The sequence below is a fragment of the Oratosquilla oratoria genome, chromosome 5, assembly GCF_046742065.1.
Source record: "Oratosquilla oratoria isolate Oo_2021 chromosome 5, ASM4674206v1, whole genome shotgun sequence".
In the NCBI taxonomy this organism is placed as follows: domain Eukaryota; kingdom Metazoa; phylum Arthropoda; class Malacostraca; order Stomatopoda; family Squillidae; genus Oratosquilla; species Oratosquilla oratoria.
The window spans coordinates 74521659-74546791 of NC_134781.1; the positions used below are offsets into that span (position 1 = coordinate 74521659).

Below are 25133 nucleotides of genomic sequence, written 5' to 3' on the forward strand. Positions count from 1 at the left end.
CATACAATCTCCTCTTAGCATCCATTCTCAAATGTCTATTTCTTATTACACTTTTGAATCCCCCAAGGCATTTACTTGCTTCTGTCAGTCAACATTCTACTTACACCTCCACTCCTTTTCCCACCAAATTTGCTCCCAAGTATCTAAAGTTATCCACTTCCTCAAGTTTCTATCCCTTGATACTCGCTTCCAGCTTGCTGCCATCCTCTCCCCTTTTACATCTCATCACCTTACATTTACCCACATTTATTTTCAAACTGTGCCTTGCGACACTGCCTCTGACCCAGGGCAGTGGACAAGGTGCAGGGATGACCCGTCATCCAGAAGGTGCTAAGATGGGAGGGAGGGTAGAGGGGAGTGGAGTGTATTTAGGGATGGAATGGATGGGAATGAATTTATGCCTTTTTCTTTTTGGCTACCTGTAAGGGGGAAAAAGCCTTGGTATATGTATATATGTATGTATTTTCAAACTTCCTCTTTTTGCACATCTTCCCAGATTGTCACTAACTTCATTAATCCCTCCTCTGATCCTGCTAAAAGCACTGTGTCAGCAAATAACAACTGGCTTATCTCCCATTTTTCTCCATTTTCTTTAACCATCTCCAATCCTTGGCCCATTACCCATGCATTTACCTCTTGCACCACCCCATCTATGTACACATTGAACAGCCATGGTGACATGACATATCCCTAGCAAAGTCCCATCTGTACTTCAAACCACTTGCCCTCTCCATTTCTAATTCTAACACAGGCCCCACTACTCTCATAAAAACTCTTGACTGCTCTTAACAGTTTTCCTCCTATCCCATATATCTGCAAAACCTCCCACAGTGCCTTCTTGTCTACCCTATGATAACCCTTTTCCAAAGCCATAAAGGCCCAAAAAAACATCCTTACCTTTTCCTAAAGTTTCTCACATGTCTGCCTTATCACAAAAATCTGATCCATGTAACCCCTGCCTTGTCGAAACCCACACTGTTCCTGATGAATTATTCCCTCTGTTCCTCTCTTAATCCTCTCAACCAAACCCCCATAACACTTTCCAAATATACTCAACAAACTGATCCCTCTGAAACCACTACTCACATTTGGCCCCTTTTCCCTTATAAAGCAGAACTATACAGGCACTCCTCCAGTCCTCCGTCACTCTACCCTCTTTTAGACAAATATTAAACAACCTCACCAGCCAGTCCACCATCACTGCACCTCCCTTTTGTAGACATTCTGCATGACACCCATCTAACTCGGGTGCCTTACCTGCTCTCATCATTTTAACCCCTTCCATACGGTGCCGCCTACGTAGGCGTCATGAGGAGCAAGTGGATTCGCGACGCTGCCATATCGGCGTCTTGATTATATTTATTGTAGTCGCCCCTGTGTTTTTACATTCTCCCAAATGTGCCCTGAATCCCATTCTCTGTGGTTTTCAAAATTCGCTGGTGAAAGAGAGAACGATCGATATAAGCGGTGACTATATTTTATGATGCGAGTATTATTATGACACGTCGTACGGCTGGCATTGGCTGCTGCCCGCGAGATTTAAGTCCGGAGTGAAGTGGTTAATAACTGCTTTAACCACATCTTTCCTTATTTCTCTCCCATTTTCTTCATTCATCATTCATTTTCTTAGCGCCTCCCACTCTGCAACAACCTTTCCCTTCCTATCCTCCTTCACATTTAGCAACTCCCTAAAATACTCTGTCCATCATCCTCTTACCACAGTTTCATCCATTATCATCTCTCCATCTGCACCTTTTACCTTTTCTTCTCTACTTGATTTGCCTCCCCTTCCTCTCCTAATTTCTTTCCAAAACATCTTTTCATTACTTTAACAAATTTCTGCCATACTCTTCCCGCATTTCACATCTGCTTTCCCCTTTGCCTCCTTTATCTTATGATTTACTTCTCTTTTCTTTTCTTTGTACCTTTCATATGATTCTGTTGTCCTGTTTTGCAACCAATCTATGAATGTTCATTTCTTCTTCTCCTACAATCTTCTTTGCTTTGTCATCCCACCACTTACTACCCTTTCTTCTATTTCCTCCCATCCTCCTTGTTCCACACACCATCTTTGCACACCTTGTGACTCACACCTTAAAATGAATACTGATAATTTGAACTTCTATAATTCCATACTACTACCTTAAATGTCTTTTACCACCTCTAACAGCATCTTGTCATTGTGATATTGACCCCCCAAGGTTAGAAGAACTGTCTACAGCTGACAAAATACAGAAAATTCCTCACTATATGATTTATTTTCCCAGGCTGCTGTAGACAGTTTAGAAGGTTTAGGAGTGGAAGTTATGGTACGGAGCTATGAATGGGCCAAGGAAAGAAATATGAATTCTTTCCTTTCAGTCTCAAAGGGCTCTGAAGAACCACCAGTATTCTTGGAGTTGAGCTACAAGGGTGCTGACTTTACAGACAAACCCTTGGCCATTGTAGGTAAGGCAGGTGTATAATACCTATTTTAATTCATGTTTCTGTGTCCTGTTAGGTTTACATTTAGTTTTTACAAAATTGTAAGGGGGGAAAAAATCCTTGGTATATGTATGTATATTACATACATATACCAAAGGCTTTTTTCCCCCTTACAAGGGAGGTAGCCAAAAAGAAAAGGCACAAAAAACATTCCCACCCATTCCATCCCCAATACACTCCATTCCCCTCCACCCTCTAACCCTCCCTCTTATCTTGGCACCTCCTGGATGAGGGGTCATCCCTGCATCTTGTCTACTGCCCTGGGTCAGAGGCAGTGTTGCAAGACACAGCACATCCACAATATTATTTTAGAATATGTTCCTCACCCCCATCTCCCACCTCCTTCCACTCTCATTTACCAATTTCAAACCCCGGCCTTTTGCCTCCCACATCACCTATCCATGTACATGGTGAACACCTATGGTGACAATACACAGTCCAAGTGCAGCCCCACCCTTGCAAACCATTCACTCTCCTCATTCCCTACCCTTACACAAACTCTCCTAAAGTAAAAACTGTTGGCTACCCTATGTTGGGTAACCCAAAACCAGTGGGTCTCTCATAGCTCAATAGATTTATTAGAACATAAAAACATAAGTTATCTTACCGTTTCTTAAAACAATTTATAGTTTCAGTGCTCACTACATGGTTACTAAGTCTATTCCATTCATTGACCACCCTATTAGTAAACCAATTCTTGCTTATCTCCTTGAATCTAAAATTGTCCAATTTAAATCCATTACTGTGAGACCTGCCCTGTTGTCTTAATATGATGACCTTGTGTCACCCTTGTTAAAGCCTTTGATCCACTTAAACACCTCTATTAAATCAGCCCACGCTCTTTGTCTTTCCAGAGAGTGTAAATTAAGGTCCCTAAGCCTCTCTTCATAAGATAAATTTCTGAGCCTATGTATCATTTTGGTCACCCTCCTCTGTACTGATTCTAGTGAATTGATGTCCATTCCATAAGACGGAGACCAAAACTGTACTGCATAGTAAAGGATGGGTCAAACTAATGCAAGATAGAGTTTGATAATTACCTCTGCACTTCTATTCATAACTGTCCTAGCAATGAACCATAATGCTCTGTTAGCTTTATTCCTGGCACTAATGCACTGTTTCCTGGATTTAAGGTCAGGACTCACTAGAACTCCCAAGTCTCACACTCAGTTTTTTGTAAAAATGTGTTATCTAAGCTATATCTATTTTCAGAGTTGTGAAACCCTACGTTTAACACACTGCACTTTGAGATATTGAAGTTCACATGCCATTTCACCAACCACATGAACAATTTGTTAAGATCATCCTGCAGAATCTCACTGTTCTCTTCTGACCTGATTAGGCAACCTATTTTAGTATTGTCCACAAACTTACTAACATCACTATTAATCCCATTGTCCAAGTTGTTTATGTACATGATGAACAATAAGGGACCCAAATCTGAGCCCTGGGGGACCTCACTAGAAACACTGCCCTACCTGGATTTTACACCATTTATAGTGACCCGCTGTTTTCTGTCACTGATCCAAGCTCTAATCCATTATATCACTTTTCCTCCTATGCCATGGGCTTTGATTTTATTTAGTAGTCTCTGGTGAGGCACCTTGGTAGAGTGACTCAGGTAAGTCAAGAGAAGTTATTATAACAACTCTATATTACAGGTAAGGGTGTAACATTTGATAGTGGAGGTATTTCTCTGAAGCCTTCAGGCAGCATGGACAAAATGCGGGCTGACATGGGTGGAGCTGCCTGTACAGTAGGATCCATCTTTGCTGCTGCCGCTTTGCAATACCCCATCAATGTGAGAGGTAAGTAATCTCGTAAATGTTTGAATCAATAGTGTCATTATTGTATTGCAAGTAGATGGGAAGCAGGGACGAGATCCCATACTCTGGTGTAATTATTTTGTACATAAATGCATATACCAAGGGCTTTTTTCCCCATACAAGGAAGGTAGCCTAAGTCAGAAGGCATAATTCTACTCCCACCTATTTCATCCCACCCACTCCACTCTCACCACCCCTCCTTCCCTCTTTTCTTGGCTCCTCCTGCATATCACACATTCCTCTGAGTCAGAAGCAATGCAGCAAGACACAGCAAGGCTGCTTCATTTAATTGGCAGCCCCCCTTCTCTGTCTCCTCATGCAGAAAAAGAAGACGGGGAGAAATCTCTTGGGCTGCATCAGAATATCATTCACACATAACCATTCCCTAACCCCCTATCTCCCACCCACTCCCTTCCATTCATCACAGCATCATACATACACAACCATTCTCCACTCACCCCTATCTTCTGTTTTCTCCCTTCCTTCTTCAACAGACTTCCCCCGCTTTCTCAATGCCCCTTTTACCCTGTACCCATCTCATTCTTGGTTGCCCTCTCCTGTTCACTCCATCCATCTCTGCCTACCATACCTCTTTTACTAATCTTCTCTCATTCTTTCCATATGTCCAAACCATTCAAATACTCTTTCATCAACCCTATCTCCCAATTCCTTTTCCACTATTGGTCTCCTCCTCACCTCCTCATTTCTCACTCTGTTCAACCTAGTAACCCCTACTACACTTCTCAGACATTTAATCTCAAACACATCAAGAAATGTAGTTTTTTTGAAAAAGTAAAAATAGCATATCAGGACATTATAAAATTGGTGAAAAGGATGTAAAGAAAGTGAGATTTGAAGAAGACCTGGGAGTAATCATCATGAAAGACATGTCCCCAGATAAACAGATAAACAAAATTGGCAGAGAAACCTACAACTTGCTGAAGTCAATAAAAGTGGCATTTACTTACTTGGACAAAGAAATGGTGAAAAAAATAATAGTCACACTGATAAGACCAAGACTGGAGTATACAGTGACACTATGGTCACCCAGTACCAAAAAGAATATAAGAATAATTGAAAAAATCCAAAGAGCAATTACAAAGATGGTCCCCACATTTTCAGAACTGTTATATGAAGAGAGACTGTCAAAACGAGAGTTACTGACACTGGAACAAAGAAGAGAAAGAGAGGCTTGTTGACTATCTATAGAATCATGAGAAGTACAGAAGTCCTTGATAGACAAAAATTACTAAAATGTGATACAAGAAATATCAAGAGGACATGGAAACTCTAAAAGGACAGTCATAGAAGAGACATGAAAAAGAACAGCTTTCCCCACAGAATGGTGGATCCATTTACCTCTCACACTACCCCATCCATGTATAAATTGAACAGCCAAGGCAACATAACACATCCTTGGCAAAGTCCCACCTTTACCTCAAACCACTCCTACTCTCCATTTCTGATTCAAACACAAGCTCTATTACTCTTCTAAGACCTCCTGACTGCTCTTAACAGCTTTCCTCCTATCTCATATATCTGCAATACCTCCCACAATGCCTTCTTGTCTACCCTGTCATAAGCCTTTTCCAAATCCATAAAGGCCCAAAAAACATCCTTACCTTTTCCTAAAGCTTTCTTACCTATCTGCCTTACCACAAAAATCTGATCCATGCAACCCCTACCTTTCCTAAATCCACTCTGTTCCTCTCCTAAACCTCTCAATCATAATCCACCCATAAGCCTTCTCAACCACACTGAACAAGCTGATCCCTCTGAGACTACTACACTCACATTTGTTCCCTTTTCCCTTGTAAAGCAGAACCATACAGGCACTCCTCTAGTCCTCCAGCACTCTATCCTCTTTCAGACAGACATTAAACAACCTCACCAGCCAGTCCACCATAAATGTACCTCCCTTTTGTAGACACTGCATGACACCCATCTAACCCAGGTGGCTTGCCTGCTCATCATTTTAATAACTTTCACCTCATCTTTTCTTATTTTGCCCCATTTTCCCTCATCCATCACTGTCATTTTTTGTGTCTCCCACTGGAACAATGTTTCCCTCCTTATTCTCCTTGACATTAAGCAACTCCCTAAAATACTCTACCCATCTTCCTCTTACTGCTGCCTCTTCCATTATCATCTCTCCACCTGCACCTTTTACCTTTTCATCTCTACTTGATTTGCCTCCCCTTCCTCTCTTGATTTTCTTCCAAAACATCTTTTTATTACTTTCAATATTTTATGTCATACTCTTCCCACATTTTACATCTGCACTCCCTATTGCCTACTTTATCTTATGTTTTACTTTTCTTCTTTTTTTCTTTGTACCTCTCAGATGGAGTGGGTGGGGATGAAATGGGTGGGAGTGGAATTATGCCTTTTGACTTTGACTACCTCCCTTATAAGGGGAAAAAAGCCCTTAGTATATGTGTGTATGTATGTGATGATGATGATGATAATGATATGATTTAACATCACAAACTCCCCTCTATTGGAAGGCTAGGACGGTGCCCCTCACAGAGCACTTTGTAGCTTTGTATGTATGTACCTCTCATAAGTTTCTCCCATCCTATTTTGCAACCAGTCTGTAAATGCTCATTTCTTCTCTTCTACAACCTTCTTTGCTTCATCATCCCACCACTCACCACTCTATCCAGCCTAGAAACCCCTCCCGTACTTCTCAGACACTTCACCTCAAACATATTTAAACTCTTCCTTGCCAACTCTCTTATGTTCCATGTTTCTGCCCCATACATGCAATCTCCTCTTAGCATCCATTTCCAAATGTCTATTTCTCATTACACTTTTTAATCCCACATGTCATTCAGTTGCTTCTCTCAATCTCCATTCTACCTTCACCTTCACTCCCCCTCCTGCCACATGCACCCCTAAGTATCCAAAGCTATCCACTTCCTTCAGCCTCTCTCCCTTAATACTCCCACTTTCCTGCTATCCACTTCCTTCAGCCTCTCTCCCTGAACCTCTTCACTCCGGGGCACATCGCACGTCTGGCAGCATTAGCTGCCCAACGTGCGATGTTGCGTCATAATAATCGCATTATAAAAAATAAAGTCAGTGCTCAATCGTTCGTTCTCTTTCACCCGTGAATTTTGATAACCATAGAAAATATGATGAAGCCAGTTTAGAGAGAATGGAGGTTACGTAGGTACGACTACAATAAATATAATCAAGACGCTGATGTCGGCATCATCGCATACCCACTTGCTCCTCATGGCGCCTACGTAGGCGTCACCGTAGGGAAGTGGTTAATACTCCCACTTTCCTGCTGTCCACTTCCTTCAGCCTCTCTCCCTTAATATTCCCACTTTCCTGCTATCCTCTCCCCTTGTACATCTCATCCCTTTACTTTTACCCACATTTACCTTTAACTTTCTCCTTTTGCATGCTTTCCCAAACTTCATCACTAACTTCTTTAATCCCTCCTCTGATCCTGTCATGAGCACAGTGTCATCAGCAAACAACAACTGGCTTATCTCCCATTTTACTCCATTTTCTTTAACCATCACAACACCCCGACCTGTTACCCTTGCATTCACCTCCTGCAGCACCCCATCCATGTACACATTGAACAGCCATGGCAACATGACACATCCCTAGTGAAGTCCAACCTTTACCTCAAACCTCTCTCCATTTCCAGTTCTAACACAGGCTCCACTATTCTCATAAAAACTCTTGACTGCTCTTAACAGCTTTCCTCCTATCCCATATATCCCCAGAACCTCCCACAGTGCCCTCCTGTCTACCTTATCATATGCCTTTCCCAAAACACATCCTTACCCTTTGCTAAAGCTTTCTCACATACATATCTTCCATAAAAATTTGATTCTCGCAACCCCTACCTTTCCTAAACCCACACTGTTCCTCACCAATTACTTCCTCCGTTCCTCTCATAATCCTCTCAAATCTCACTCATAAGTCTTCCCAACTACAATCATCAAACTGATCCTTCTGAAACTACTACAGTCACATTTGTCCCCTTTTCCCTTGTAAAGCAGAATTATACAGGTATAGTATTACTCTAATTAACCATTACAGAATGTGAGAAACATCAAATACAAATACAGCAAATGGCAAGGATTAAGTGTATACTATATAATGGTTTACCATTGTACCTCTTTTATAGTAAATGGTGCTTTTTCTGTGATTAAAGCATAAAATGTATCAATATATTTGTTTTGATCACTCAGATCATTAGTGTGGTTTCTGCAAAGGATACTTTACTGCAGATTTTGCCTATTTGGGGACATAATTAGAAATTGTTGAGCAATATGAGTGAAAAATATTTGGTATACTTAAGACTCAAAACACACATCTTTATATGCAAACTACCCTGTTCATGTAAAGAGTACATTCTTTTTTAAATCTCTGAAAATGCTAACAGTGTCAATAACCCATATTTTCCTCCTGTAACAATTGTTTATCATTAGAGGGACCAGTACCAAGCATCTGCAAGTAATCCTGCAAACCAGACTTTAGAGGAGGAGGAGGAGAAAAAAAAAAAAAAAAAAATCAGCCCATCATCAAAAACTGTCAACCTTCTCAGTCCCTCTTGGGGTAATACTTGGTCTCTGGGCACAAGATCTTACTGTATCAACTTCAGCTGTAGTTCCTCCACCTTTTCACATAATGAGAGTGTACAATCAGTGACAGCTCCCCACATACTCGTAGAAGCCATGAACATAGAAACAGTCCCCCACCAATACAACAGAGTTAATAATCCAATATTTCTGCCCAGAGAGATTGATGAAAGAGCCTGAGGACTGAGGACTATTGGAGGTTTTGTAGGGTTGTGGGTTTTCAATCCATAGAACTTGAAACAACAATTGTTATTACTGTGAGATTGTTTCAAAATTGATATGCACCTATATTTAAGTTCTCTCCAAGTAGTTTTAAGTGAATGCCGTCTTATCTCATAGTCTTAATTTTTTTTCCAGGCTTTATACCTTTATGTGAAAATATGCCAAGTGGCCGTGCCATTAAACCCGGAGATGTTGTGATTGCTTCCAATGGCAAAAGTATTCAGGTTGACAACACTGATGCTGAAGGCCGCCTTATTCTTGCTGATGCTTTACACTATGCCTCACAGTTTGAACCCAGAGCAATGATTGATATGGCCACACTTACAGGTAGTTCTTTTGTTAATATGTCATGATTAAAAGTTACTATTTATATATGGACTTAATTCCTTTATCCACAAGGAGATAAGATAAGGAAGTATTTGATGGGTGGGTCCAATCCCTTGACTGGCTACTTCCTCATTAGTGGTAAGAAGCCTATCAGTGTGTGATTGGTTAGGTTTTGGGAATGGCTGTAATGGATTGATTTTATGAGAAATCCAAGTCCTTGAAGTGTTTATTCCTTTCCTTGGTAGAGGTTAATTGTAGCTGAATGAAATTATAGAGAACCCCTCCCCACTTTTTTCTAAGTAGTAGTAGAAGTAATATTTTATTGGTGAACTTTTGTATTTGGTTTCATTAAAGTTAGATAATATAAAATATAAAAGTGTAGTTGACGATAGTCATTGGTGAGAGAGGGGCCAATGAACTGTGTCTGTGGAAGACAGAGACTGAGTGCTTTCACCATACAATTTCACAAGAATGGAGATCATTTAGTAGTAGTTAGTAGAAGTAACAAAAGTAATAGTAGTAGAATTTCATTGGTGATAACTAACTTCTCTGTCTATAGGGGGAGAAGGCCTTTTAGTATCTATGTATTTATAAAACTTTTGTGGCCCCCATAGGGAGTAAATTTGTATTGGGTTGTGAAGGGATAAAAGAGAGGGATTTGACCTGTGTGATAACCAACTCTTTACTGGAATGAAATAGTCTGGCAGTGAATTGAAAATTTCAATAAAATACTGCAAGATTTCTCTCTATTGGGAATACCTTAACTTCAGAAATATCCAATATTTGACAAATTCATAGAAAAAATATACTATATGGTAGTCTATGTATTATATATATATATATATATATATATATATATATCTTTTTTTAATACTTCTTTTTGTGTTTTTGTCATGGTTCAGGAGCAGTGGCTGTTGCCCTTGGAAGTGGAGCTGCAGGTGCATTTAGCAATAGCCATCCTTTGTGGGAGCTGATGCATAGTGCAGGCAAGGTCTCTGGAGACCGTGTCTGGCGGATGCCATTGTGGTCACATTACACCAAACAGGTCACAGGTTGGTTGTTTTGCATTCATTTTTATGTGTGTATGTATGTATGAGGGTTGTCCAGAAAGTATCCAGCCATTTACGACTTCAAGAAATGCTATTAACTTAACCCCTTTGATATGTAGGCGTCATGAGGAGCAAGTGGGTATGCGAGGATTCCGATGTCGGCGTCTTGATTATATATTTTGTAGTTGTACCTGCGTAACCCCCATACTCTGTAAACTGGCTTCATCATATTTTCTATGGTTATCAAAATTCACGGGTGAAAGAGAACGAGAAATACATCGGTAACTTTATTTTTTATATTGCGAGTATTATGACGCAACATTGCACATCTGGCAGCTAATGCTGCCCACGAGATTTTGGCCCATATTGAAGGGGTTAAGACAGTGGTGCCCTACTCCTACAAAGTAATTTCCTTTGGACCTCACGCACATCTCCCTGCTCCCTTATATGTTTCAAAATATTTTGCAAAGTCCTCTTTTGGGATCTTCATCAGCTGTGACGTAGGGGAGCAGAGTGAGCTGGACGATGGAATGTTTAGCCAAAAATCCCTGCATGACACATGAAGAGTGGGCAGGTGCATTATCATGATGAAGAATCCAGTCACCATTAGCCCACAGCTGCAGCCATTTTGTTCTCACTGCATCCCTAAAATGGTGAAGAACTTCCGTGTAATACTCCTTTGTTATTGTTTGGCTTTGAGTATCATATTCATGGTAGACAAAATCCTAATAATAAAAAAAACACTGTCAACATGACCTTGATATTGCTTTGACTTTGCCATGCCTTCTTCAGATGTGGAGATGCAGGCAACTTCTATTGGCTAGACTGGGGTTTTGTTTCTTCCAGTTTGCAGGCCTCCTCTTCCCTTGTACATGTCATCACCATACTTTTACCCACATTCATCTTCAACTTCCTCCATTTGCACACCTTCCCAAACTCCATCACTAACTTCCTCAATCCCTCCTCTGATCCTGCTACAAGTGGAGTGTTGTCAGCAAACAGCAATTGGCTTATTTCCCATTTTTCTCAATTTTATATATATATATATATATATATATATATATATATATATATATATATGCTAATAAGAACACGGGTACGTGTGTTCACTTATGCAAAGTAGACCACTTGGAAAAAGAAACTAACGAAGCAGAGCGCTTTCGTATATTACATCTTCAGTGCAACAAGTACATAGTGATAGGAATACATAGACATTATATACATAATACAAAGGAACCAGGACAGTTTTGAATAAGCATACCGACTAATTACCCCCTAGAGAGCGGAAGGTCATGGTCAATTATCTTACGATGGTCGGGCGACATTAGGTCACATTCGCCAAGGAGAGCTGAAGGTCATCGTCAATTATCTTACGATGGTCGACATCAGGTCACAGTCGCCAAAGAGAGCGGAAGGTCATTGTCAATTATCTTACGATGGTCGGGCGACATCAGGTCACATTCGCCAAGGGTCACTGTTTCTACTACTTATATAGGGCGACATTAAGTCAATTTGTTGAATTACATTTTACATGATATTATCTTACTAATTTCTTGACAAATGAAATTATCAAGTTTGTACAAGCCTTTATGTAGGTTGGTATTTTGATTACTAGTGGTATGAATCAAACTGCACTCTATTAAATTTCTTGCTATTATGTTGTTGGTATAATAGATTGCCTGGGCATTACCCCAATCAACTGGATGATTATTTAATTCAATATGCTTGAATATACCACTAGAATGATAGCCATCCCTGACATTTTTCTTGTGTTGTTCAATTCTAATGTTTAAGGGTTTGGCAGTTTGACCTATGTAAAATTGATTACACATTTTGCAAGGAATTTTATAAATGCATCCTTTTTTTATTTCAATACTATTGTTGATAAGTTTATGTTTTACTGTACTATCATGTTTAAAAACTACCTTTACGTTAAATCTTTTTAATAATTCTGTGATACTTAACAAATTTTCTTATACATACATATACCAAGGCTTTTTCCCCCTTCCAAGGGAGGTAGCCAAAAAGGGAAAGGCATAAAAACACTCCCACCCATTTCATCCCTAAATACACTCCACACCCCTCCCACCCTTCCTCTCATCTGAGCACCTCCTGGATGACGGGTCATCCCTGCACCCTGCCCACCGCCCTGGGTCAGAAGCAGTGTCGCAGGACACAGTACATCCACAGCAAGGCCGCTTCATTTAATCGGCGACCCCCCCTCTCCGTCCCCCTTTGCATATAAGGAGAGGACGGGGAGAAATCCCTTCGGGCTGCGTCAAAATTTACTCACACATACTACCCCACCCCCCACCCCCCGCCCATTTCTCCTCATGCAGTCACAACATCATCCATATACAACCATTCTCCACTCACCTCTGTCTTCCGTCCTCTCCCTTCCTTCCTCAACAGACATTCCCCTCTTCCCCAAAGCCCCCTTCACCCCATCCATCCACCTCATCCTAGGACGTCCCCTCATGTTCACTCCCTCCACATCTGCCTTCCATACCTCTTTTACTAGTCTTTCTTCACTCATTCTTTCCATGTGTCCAAACCATCCTAATATTCTTTCATCAACCCTCTCTCCCAAATCCTTTTTCACCCCTGTTCTCCTCCTCACCTCCTCATTTCTCACTCTATCTAGCCTAGTAACCCCCACCATACTTCTCAGACACCTCATCTCAAACACATTCAAACTCCTTCTCTCTTCTTCTCTCATGTTCCACGTTTCTGCCCCATACAGTGCTGTTGGCACAATCACTCCTTCATACAGTCTCCTCTTCGCATCCATTCCCAAATGTCTATTTCTCATTACACTCTTTAAACCACCAAGGCATTTACTCGCTTCTCTCAATCTACATTCTACCTCCACCTTCACTCCACCTTTTCCTGCTACACTTGCACCCAAATATCTAAAACTATCCACTTCCTCCAGTCGCTCTCCCTTAATGTTCACTTCCAGTCTACTGCCACTTTCACCCCTTGTACATCTCATCACCTTACTTTTACCCACATTTATCTTTAGCTTTCTTCTATCACATACTCTCCCAAACTCTGCCACCAGCTTCCTCAATCCCTCCTCTGACCCTGCCACAAGCGCAGTGTCGTCCGCAAACAACAGCTGGCTCACCTCCCACTTTTCTCCATTTTCTTTAACCATCTCCAATCCCTGACTCACTACCCTAGCATTCACCTCTCGCACCACCCCATCCATGTATAAGTTGAACAGCCAGGGCGACATAACGCATCCTTGACGAAGTCCCACCTTTACTTCAAACCACTCACTCTCTCCATTTCCAATCCTAACACATGCTCTACTACTCACATAAAAACTCTTGACAGCTCCCAAAAGCTTTCCTCCTATCCCATAAATCTGCATAACCTCCCACAGTGCCTTTCTGTCTACCCTATCATAAGCCTTTTCCAGATTCATAAAAGCCCAAAAAACATCCTTCCCCTTTCCTATAGCTTTCTCACATATCTGTCTTACCACAAAGATCTGATCTACACAACCTCTACCCGTCCTAAATCCACACTGTTCCTCACCAATTACTCCTTCTGTTCCTCTCCTAATCCTCTCAATTAAGATTCTCCCATAAGCCTTCCCTACTACACTCAACAGGCTAATCCCTCTGAAATTACTACATTCACACTTGTCCCCTTTTCCCTTGTAAAGAGGAACTATACAGGCACTACTCCAGTCCTCCGGTACTCTACCCTCTCTCCAGCAAACATTAAATAATCTCACCAACCAGTCCACCATCACTGAACCTCCCTTTTTCAGACATTCTGCATGACATCCATCCAGACCAGGTGCCTTACCTGCTTTCATCATCTTTACAACTGCCTTCACCTCATCCTTCCTTATTTCTCCTCCATTCTCCTCACTCATCACTCTCATTTTCTTCGTATTTCCCACTGCAGCTATCTTTCCTTCCCTATCCTCCTTCACATTCAGCAACTCCCTAAAATATTCTGCCCATCTTCCCCTCACTGCCATCTCTTCCATTATCAACTCTCAAAAAGAAAAGGCAACAAATTTTCTTGAAATGGTAAAATTAAAACATTGTGATAATTGAAAGGTGATTTAGGCTGAGGAGTTAAAAATTATTTCCTTGCAAAATTGTAAGCAATATCAAGGAATTGCTTAGGGTATTTTAATTCTAGCCCAATGTTAAAAACATTTCTGATTTCTTCATCAATAAATTCAGGACTACAAATACGAAAAGCTCTTAAATACATTGAGGCAAATACTGTACGTTTAATATTATTTGGATGAGAAGAATAATAATGAATATATGAACTTACATTGGTTGGTTTACGATATACTTTAAATTTAAGGCTATTGTCATGACGTAGGATAGTGCAATCTAAGAAAGGTAAGGTACAATTTTTCTCAATTTCTAAAGTAAATTTAATAGAATCAACAAGGGTATTCAACTTAGTTAAAAAATTATGGACATTTTTATCTTCTGGCCAAAGACATAAGATGTCATCAATACGTACAGTATTTGCCTCAATGTATTTAAGAGCTTTTCGTATTTGTAGTCCTGAATTTATTGATGAAGAAATCAGAAATGTTTTTAACATTGGGCTAGAATTAAAATACCCTAAGCAATTCCTTGATATTGCTTACAGTTTTGCAAGGAAATCATTTTTAACTCCTCAGCCTAAATCACCTTTCAATTATCACAATGTTTTAATTTTACCATTTCAAGAAAATTTGTTAAGTATCACAGAATTATTAAAAAGATTTAACGTAAAGGTAGTTTTTAAACATGATAGTACAGTAAAACATAAACTTATCAACAATAGTATTGAAATAAAAAAAGGATGCATTTATAAAATTCCTTGCAAAATGTGTAATCAATTTTACATAGGTCAAACTGCCAAACCCTTAAACATTAGAATTGAACAACACAAGAAAAATGTCAGGGATGGCTATCATTCTAGTGGTATATTCAAGCATATTGAATTAAATAATCATCCAGTTGATTGGGGTAATGCCCAGGCAATCTATTATACCAACAACATAATAGCAAGAAATTTAATAGAGTGCAGTTTGATTCATACCACTAGTAATCAAAATACCAACCTACATAAAGGCTTGTACAAACTTGATAATTTCATTTGTCAAGAAATTAGTAAGATAATATCATGTAAAATGTAATTCAACAAATTGACTTAATGTCGCCCTATATAAGTAGTAGAAACAGTGACCCTTGGCGAATGTGACCTGATGTCGCCCGACCATCGTAAGATAATTGACAATGACCTTCCGCTCTCTTTGGCGACTGTGACCTGATGTCGACCATCGTAAGATAATTGACGATGACCTTCAGCTCTCCTTGGCGAATGTGACCTAATGTCGCCCGACCATCGTAAGATAATTGACCATGACCTTCCGCTCTCTAGGGGGTAATTAGTCGGTATGCTTATTCAAAACTGTCCTGGTTCCTTTGTATTATGTATATAATGTCTATGTATTCCTATCACTATGTACTTGTTGCACTGAAGATGTAATATACGAAAGCGCTCTGCTTCGTTAGTTTCTTTTTCCAAGTGGTCTACTTTGCATATATATATACATATATATATATATATATATATATATATATATATATATATATATATATATATATTCAGGATAGTTAAATCCATTGGTCCATATCTCTTCTGCAAGATTCCCACAGCTCTCAGGTAACCAGTAGCAACCATCAGATAGGTCCATACATCACTAAAGGAAGAAATATTGCATTGTTGTATGAATATGGCTAGGGTGGGGCAGTGCAAAATGAAGTGTATGGTATTTCAGTGATTGTTGCATCTGGGACAGTTTGTGTCTGTGGCCAATTTTGTTCTGTGATGGTATTGCTTCATTGCTGGATGCTGACCTGAAAGTATAATGGAGAAAGGCTGGAACCTTTGCTGACATCATTATGTAATCTAGCTTAGTTATAAAGAATAAAGTCATGCAGTAATGATCTGTCTTTATTGGTCTTCAGGATTTGGGTTAGCTGACGTGAATAACGTTGGAAAATATTCTCCTTATGGAGGTGCCTGTACGGCAGCAGCATTTCTTAAGGTGAGTCAAGTTAATACTTATGCATTCAGCTTGGGTTTAACCTTGAACTGTAGGGTATTTTGAATGTAGTCTCATTTGTCTGCAATCCAACCCTCAGGTGACTAACTTGTGGTTATAGGCAGAAGAGAAATAGTTACTATGGGTGGGGATGGGTGCCTTAGCTAGCTACCTCCCTTATAAGAAGGAAGAGGCACTTGGTATGTAAATAGATAGACCCTATTATTTTATTACTATTATTATTGTTGTTCGCCCCCAAGTATCTAAATCTATTCACTTCCTCCAGTCTCTCTCCCTTAATACTCACTTTCAGTTTGGTGCCATCTCATCACCTTACTTTTACCCACATTTATCTTTAAATTTCTTCTTTTGGACACCCTCCCAAACTCCATCACTAACTTCCTTCATCACTCCTCTGATCCTGCTGCAAGCACAGTGTCATCAGCAAACAACAACTGGCTTGTCTCCCATTTTATCCATTTTCTTTAACCACCTCCAATCCCCAGCCCAACCCATGCATTGAATATGGCAGGAAAGGGAGTAGAGGTGGAGGTAGAATGTAGAGGGTAGAATGGGAGTGGAGTATGTGGGGATGAAATGGATGGGAGTGATTTATCCCATTGACTATTGACTACCTCCCTTGTAAAGGCGAAAAAGCCCTTGGTATATGTATTATTATTTTTATTGAAATGGTAATAGTAATAACAACCCATCATCCATGAGGAGCTAAGATGGGAGGGAAACAATGAGAGTGAGTGTGATGTGCCTTGACTGGCTACCTCCCTTATATGGGGGAAAGAAGTGTAATGAAAAATAGACATTTGGGAATGAGTGCTAAGAAGAGATTGTATGAAGGGGTGATTGAGCTGATAGCACTGTATGGGGCAGAAATATGAAACATAAGAGTGGAAAAGTTTAAATGTGTCTGAGAAGTATGATAAGGGTGACAAGGTTGGATAGAGTGAGAAATGAGGCAGTGAGGAGGAGATTGGGGTGGAAAAGGAGATGGAAGATAGGGTTGATGGAAGAGTATTGGAATGGTTTGGACACATGGAAAAAATGAATAAAGAAAGATTTGTAAAAAAAATTGTGGAAGGCAGAGGTATATGGAGTGAACATGAGGAGACAACCAAGGATGAAATGGATGGATAGAGTGAAAGGGATGTTGAGCAAGAGGGGATGTCTGTTGAGGAAGGGAAAAGACAAGATAGGAGTGAGTGGAGAATGGCTGTGTATGGATGATACTATGATGCATGGAAGAGAGTGTGTAGGGGATGGAGGGGGGTTAAGGAGTAGTTATGTGTGAATGATATTTTAACATAGCCTGAAGGGATTTCTCCCTATCTTGCGTGTTTCTGCATGAGGGGACGGAGAGGGATGGTCGCTGATTAAATGAAGCAGCCTTGCTGTGGACGTGCTGTGTCTTGTTGCAAGGATGACCTGTCATCCATGAGGAGCCAATATGAAATGCAGAGAGGGGTCTGTGAATGGGTTGAAATGAAATAGATGGTAGTGGAATTATGCCATTTGATTTTAACTGCCTTCTTGGTAAGGGAAAAAAAATTGGTATATGTATGTATTAATAAGGCACCTGGTCTGGATGGATGCCATGCAGAATGTCTGAAAAAGGGAGGTACAGTGATGGTGGACTGGTTGGTGAGGTTATTTAATGTTTGCTGGAGAGAGGGTAGAGTACCGGAGGACTGGAGAAGTGCCTGTATAGTTCCTCTTTACAAGGGAAAAGGGGACAAGTGTGAATGTAGTAGTTTCAGAGGGATTAGCTTGTTAAGTGTAGTAGGGAAGGCTTATGGGAGGATCTTGATTGAGAGGATTAGGAGAGGAACAGAAGGAGTAATTGGTGAGGAACAGTGTGGATTTAGGACAGGTAGAGGTTGTGTAGATCAGATCTTTGTGGTAAGACAGATATGTGAGAAAGCTATAGGAAAGGGGAAGGATGTTTTTTTGGGCTTTTATGGATCTGGAAAAGGCTTATGATAGGGTAGACAAAAAGGCACTGTGGGAGGTTATGCAGATTTATGGGATAGGAGGAAAGCTTTTGGGAGCTGTCAAGAGTTTTTATGAGAGTAGTAGAGCTTGTGTCAGGATTAAAAATGGAGAGAGTGAGTGGTTTGAAGTAAAGGTGGGACTTCGTCAAGGATGCGTTATGTCGCCCTGGCTGTTCAACTTATACATGGATGGGGTGGTGCAAGAGGTGAATGCTAGGGTAGTGGGTCAGGGATTGGAGATGGTTAAAGAAAATGGAGAAAAGTGGGAGGTGAGCCAGCTGTTGTTTGCGGACGACACTGCGCTTGTGGCAGGGTCGGAGGAGGGATTAAGGAAGCTGGTGGCAGAGTTTGGGAGAGTATGTGATAGAAGAAAGCTAAAGATAAATGTGGGTAAAAGTAAGGTGATGAGATGTACAAGGGGTGAAAGTGGCAGTAGACTGGAAGTGAACATTAAGGGAGAGCGACTGGAGGAAGTGGATAGTTTTAGATACTTGGGTGCAAGTGTAGCAGGAAAAGGTGGAGTGAAGGTGGAGGTAGAATGTAGATTGAGAGAAGCGAGTAAATGCCTTGGTGGATTAAAGAGTGTAATGAGGAATAGACATTTAGGAATGGATGCGAAGAGGAGACTGTATGAAGGAGTGATTGTGCCAACAGCACTGTATGGGGCAGAAACGTGGAACATAAGAGAAGAAGAGAGAAGGAGTTTGAATGTGTTTGAGATGAGGTGTCTGAGAAGTATGGTGGGGGTTACTAGGCTAGATAGAGTGAGAAATGAGGAGGTGAGGAGGAGAACAGGGGTGAAAAAGGATTTGGGAGATAGGGTTGATGAAAGAATATTAGGATGGTTTGGACACATGGAAAGAATGAGTGAAGAAAGACTAGTAAAAGAGGTATGGAAGGCAGATGTGGAGGGAGTGAACATGAGGGGACGTCCTAGGATGAGGTGGATGGATGGGGTGAAGGGGGCTTTGGGGAAGAGGGGAATGTCTGTTGAGGAAGGAAGGGAGAGGACGGAAGACAGAGGTGAGTGGAGAATGGTTGTATATGGATGATGTTGTGATTGCATGAGGAGGAATGGGCGGGGGGATGGGGGGTGAGGTAGTATGTGTGAGTAAATTTTGACGCAGCCCGAAGGGATTTCTCCCCGTCCTCTCCTTATATGCAAGGGGGGACGGAGAGGGGGGGTCGCCGATTAAATAAAGCGGCCTTGCTGTGGATGTGCTGTGTCTTGCGACACTGCTTCTGACCCAGGGCGGTGGGCAAGGTGCAGGGATGACCCGTCATCCAGGAGGTGCTCAGATGAGAGGGAGGGTGGGAGGGGTGTGGAGTGTATTTAGGGATGAAATGGGTGGGAGTGTTTTTATGCCTTTCCCTTTTTGGCTACCTCCCTTGAAAGGGGGAAAAAGCCTTGGTATATGTATGTATGTAATATTATTATCATTGTTATCACTATTAGAGTTTTTATAATGAAGTACAGTTGTTGTTGTTGTTGTCGTTCCCTAGACTGTCTGTCCGAGCAGTCCCGTCTCCCCAAGGAAGGCCACAGCCGAAACTGGGTTTTCCCACAAATCCTTTATAGAGTGTATGTTGTGTTGTTTGCGTGCATGATTGTGTATAATGCAGTCTTCCATTATGTGTTGTATGGTATGGGGTGAAGTGTTACATCCTGGGCAGCTGTTCACAACACGGTCGTCCAGCCTCTTCAGTCTGGCCAAGTGGACTCTGTCCTTTCGTGGGAGAGAGGATTCAGAAGGGTGGATATCAGGGGGTCTGGCATGCAGCAGTGTGTTGTCTTTCAGTGTGTTAATGGAGCGGTGAGTGATATGATTATGAATATGTTTCCGGAGGCTGGTATTTGGTGGTTGTGGAGGAAGAGAAGAGAGTATCTGTGCGTAATAAAGGTCTTTGGGTGTAGTTTTAATGTTTCTTGGTGTGTGTGGGTGTTCTGCTATGTAGTGTAGCGGGTGTGATGTGTTTGTGGTGGCTGCAGCAAGTGTTTGTGTGCCTCTCATGTCGAGGTGGTCCTTGACTTTGAGGACTTTTGTTTCATGGTGTAAATGGTCTGTAGGTGATGTATTTGTGCAGCCTGTAATTGTTTTTAGGGCTTTGTTTTGTATGATTTGAAGGGTGTTGTAGTGTGTCTCACTGAGATTAGGAGCCCATGCATTGTTTGTATATTGTTATATTAGTTTCTTTGTTTTGTCCAAATGTCGTTCCAGTGATTGACTTAAGTGCGTTAAGTCTAGGTGTGCATTTGTTTTTTATGTTTGTGAGGTGTTGTTTGAAAGACATGGATGTATCGTATGTTACACCAAGAATTTTCGGTGTGTTTGTGTGTGGTATTAGAGTGTTGTTGATGTAGAGATGAGGTATGTATTTGTGTTCTTTTGTCCAGTTGGTGAGAAGTGTTGCTGTAGATTTGGTTGGAGCTATTTTGAGTCTGTTTGTGATGAACCATGTGTTGAGTGTGTCAAGGTAAGGCTGGATTATTTCTGCAGCTTTGTCTGTGTTACGATGTGTGCATGTGATTGTTATGTCGTCTGCGTAGGAAGAGATTTGTATTTCTGAGGTGTCTGGCGTGGGTAAGTCATGCATGTATAGATTAAATAATGTGGGGGATAGAACTGAGCCCTGTGGTACTCCGTTCTTAATGTTTCTGATGTGCGATGATTGGCCATTATATGAAACATGAGCATTCCTGCCTGCCAGATAATTGGCCAGCCATCTTTTGGTGTTATTGTGCATGTCTGTGTTATATATTTTATTTGTTAGGTTGTGGCGGGGGATAGCATCAAAAGCTTTACTAATGTCCAATGTTATAAGAAGTGTTCTGTGGTGGGGCCTATCTGAATTGATGCCATCTAAAATTCTTTGTGTGAGGTTTGTCAGAAGAGTGTTTGTGGAGTGTAGTGGCCTAAAACCGTGTTGTGAGTCAGCAAGGGGAATATATGGTGTGACAAGTTTAAGTATTAGGCGTTCAATGACTTTAGAGGGGGTGCAGAGAAGTGTGATTGGGCGGTGCGATGTTGGGATTGTTGGGTCTTTGTTCGGTTTTGGAATGGTGATTATTTTACCATGCTTCCAGATGTCGGGTATAGTGTTGTGTGAATAGCTGTAGTTTGCAATGTTTGTGAGTGCGTGTATACCTTGTGGTCCAATGTGTTTTAGGTGGATGTTGCTTATGTTATCAGGGCCACAGGCAGATGAGTGCTTGAGATTATGCATTATGAGTACAGTACTTCATGCACATTCCAGGAGTTACATACATATACCAAAGGCTTTTTCCCCCCTATAAGGGAGGTAGCCAAATAACAAAGGCATAAAAAACCACTCCCACCCATTCCATCTCTAACATACTCCACTCCCCTCCCTCTTATCTTGGCACCTCCTGAATGATGGGTCATCCCTACAGCTTGCCCACTGCCCTGGGTCAAAAGCAATATCGCAAGACACAGCACATCCACAGCAAGGCTGCTTCATTAAATCAGCGACCCCCCTCTCCATCCCCTCATGCAGAAAGGGAGAAGACGGGGAGAAATCCTCTCAGGATGTATCAATTTATTTCTCACCTTATGCACCTTATGCACCGCAGCATCTCCTATACACAACCATTCTCCATTCACCCCTATCTTCTGTCCTCTCCTGTCCTTCCTCAACAGACATTCCCCTCTTTCCCAATGCAGATCCCTCTGAAACTACTACACTAACATTTGTCCCATTTTCCATTGTAAAGTGGAACTATACAGGCACTCCTCCAGTCCTCTGGCACTCTACCCTCTCTTAAACAAACATTAAATAATCTCACCAGCCAGTCCACCATCACTGTACCTCCTTTTTTCAGACATTCTGCATGACATCCATCCAAACCAGGTGCCTTACCTGCTCTCATCATCTTAACAACTGCCTTCATTTCATCTTTCCTTATTTCTCCTCCATTTTCCTCACTCATCATTTTCTTAGTGCTTCCCACTGCAACTACCTTTCCTTCCCTATCCTCCTTCACATTTAGCAACTCCCAAAAATACTCTGCCCATCTTCCTCTTACTGCCTTCTCTTCCATTATCATCTCCCATCTGCACCTTTTACCTTTTCTTCTCTACTTGATTTGCCTCCTCTTCCTAACTTCTTTCTAAAACATCTTTTTATTACTTTCAAAATTTTCTGTCATACTCCCATTTCACATCTGCTCTTCTTGCCTCATTTATCTTATGCTTTACTTCTCTTCTCTTTTCTTTGTACCTTTCATATGATTCCGTCATCCTATTTTGTAGTCAATCTGTGAATACTCGCTTCTCATCTACAACCTTCTTTGCTTCCTCATCCCACCACTCACTATCCTTCCTTCTATTTCCTCCCATCCTCCTTGTTCCACACACCATTTTTGCACACCTTGTGACTCCCTCCTTGAACCATCCCCATTCTTCTTCCACTCCTAGTTCTACTCTATCCTTCACTCCCTCCCACCCCTCTCTCAGTTTCTTCTTGTACTCCTTCTCCTTTTCTTTCTCATTTAAGGAGTTCACTCTTAGCCCCTCCCTACCTTTTGTCCTTTTCCTCTCTCTCCATCTATCCTCCACTCTCAATTTACCTTCCACCTAAAAATTATCTGGTACTACCCCACTCTCTCCCCATAGAACATGTACATCCTTAACTCTACAGTGGTAACCAGGAGTATAGTCCATTAATGCTCTATCTACCACCCTTCCATCCACCACCCTCTCCCATGTGTACTTATGCTTGACTTTCTTCCTAAACACTGTATTTGCTATCATCAACTCTCCACTACAATTTTTTCCTGGAACTCCACACTTCCCAACCACTCCATCTATTGGTTCATTTCCTACCCTAGCATTAACCCCTTCCATACGGTGCCGCACACGTAGGCGTCATGGGGAGTGAGTGTATTCGCGAGGCTGCCATATCGGCGTCTTGATTATATTTATTGTAGTCGCCCCTCCATAATGACATTCTTTCTAATTCTTTTGTAATCGCATTTTCTATGGTTATCAAAATTCACGGGTGAAGAGAGAACGATCGATATAAGCGGTGACTATATTTTATGATGCGAGTATTATTACGACACGACGTACGGCTGGCATTGGTTGCTGCCACCGAGATCTAAGTCCATGACGCCTACGTGTGCGGCACCGTATGGAAGGGGTTAATGTCTCCCAATACCACTACATGGACATTTCTCTTTAATCCCAGGAGTTAATGTATGTATTATCTGTTCCAGGAATTTGTAACATGCAACCACTGGATGCACCTGGATATTGCAGGAGTCATGGAAAACAAAGATGAAGTTCCATATTTAGGTAAAGGAATGTCTGGTCGTCCAACAAGAACAATTGCTCATTTCATGAGACTGATGGCTCAAAATGCTAAAGGAATTTAATTTGTATATTTGTTGACTACAAATGTCAAGGATGTGTTCAATCAATCAGTCCATTGCTCCTGGTCTGTCTTGCAGACCTACAGCCTTCAGGTAACTGGCAACAACCTCTAGGCAGAACCATGAGGTACTCTGCATCCTATGTAGGTTGCTCAGGGAAGATGTGCTCTGGATGTATTCTTACTGTAAATAAAGGGAACATTAATGTATGATGGGTTTCTTTATTCCAAATGTTTCTTCCTTAAAAAATGTGGCCTAATTATGGACCAAAAAGTCTCTTGTTGAGATGGATTTTCATTGTAAAGTGGCCCTTCAATATAGTGTACCCAAATCAGAACAAACACTATTCCACTTTAGTCCAAGTCTGAAAAGCCAATGCTTGTGTCTTGTTGTGCATCCAAGTCCAAAACCCAACCTAACTGCAGCAACTTCATGTACCAGGGCTGAGCTGCTGCCAACCACTCTGCTGCCCAAACTGTGAACCAAACCAAGAGCAAATGAAATGGAGTGGGCCGACCCACAACCACTTGGAAGCAATAGAAAATGCACGAACGGCACCTGACAACCAACCGTGTAACTGAAAGTTACAAATCACACACGTTCATGACAAAAGAACTCTGCTCATCTCTCCATCTGCCAGACATGATAGAGCCAACTTGCAACCTCTCACTTCTTTTCGACACAAAGAAGAATGACAACAACTTTTCTCAGTGGGCTTTTTTTTAAACACCCATGTAACCCTTTGCCACCTCCAGTTTGCTGTCATTGCTGGACTGACAAAAGTGGGGAGGAAATCAGAGGTGGTGGGGGTTGTCAAGGGCCAGCAAAGTGGGACATTGCCACTTCACTTACAACCTCTTGGTTGCCAACTCCTCAACATACAGTTACACCAGTGTCATTTACAGCTGAAGGGTAGACCTTGGCTTGAAAAGTATTGATCAGACCTTACTCATTATGGGGTCTAGCCCCTGGGTGAATAAAATGAGTTAATGATTAGGGAGTCACTGGTGATGAGCAGTGTGGGTTAAGAGGGTGCATAGATCAAATTTTTGTAGCAATATATGCAAGAATTTTTTGGTAAAGGGTATGTACGTCTTCTGGGCTTTCATGGATTTGGAGAAAGCATAAGACAAGGTTG

General features: G+C 41.3%; 1 protein-coding gene across 2 annotated transcripts in view; it reads left to right on the top strand.

Moving 5' to 3' along the window:
* LOC143025543 (cytosol aminopeptidase-like) overlaps positions 1-24204 on the top strand; it is a 41053-nt gene extending 16849 nt beyond the window's left edge. Inside the window, exons 6-11 of one of the 2 annotated variants that reach the window (XM_076185391.1) lie at positions 2268-2448; positions 4146-4292; positions 9275-9466; positions 10369-10518; positions 16521-16600; positions 23840-24204. In XM_076185391.1, coding sequence (XP_076041506.1) covers positions 2268-2448; positions 4146-4292; positions 9275-9466; positions 10369-10518; positions 16521-16600; positions 23840-23998 — 909 coding nt within the window. In that variant the 3' untranslated portion in view covers positions 23999-24204. Of the gene's footprint in view, positions 1-2267; positions 2449-4145; positions 4293-9274; positions 9467-10368; positions 10519-11008; positions 11035-16520; positions 16601-23839 lie in introns of those variants that run through there. The other variant, XM_076185392.1, reaches the window with a different exon arrangement.
* Positions 24205-25133: the final 929 nt, after the last annotated feature.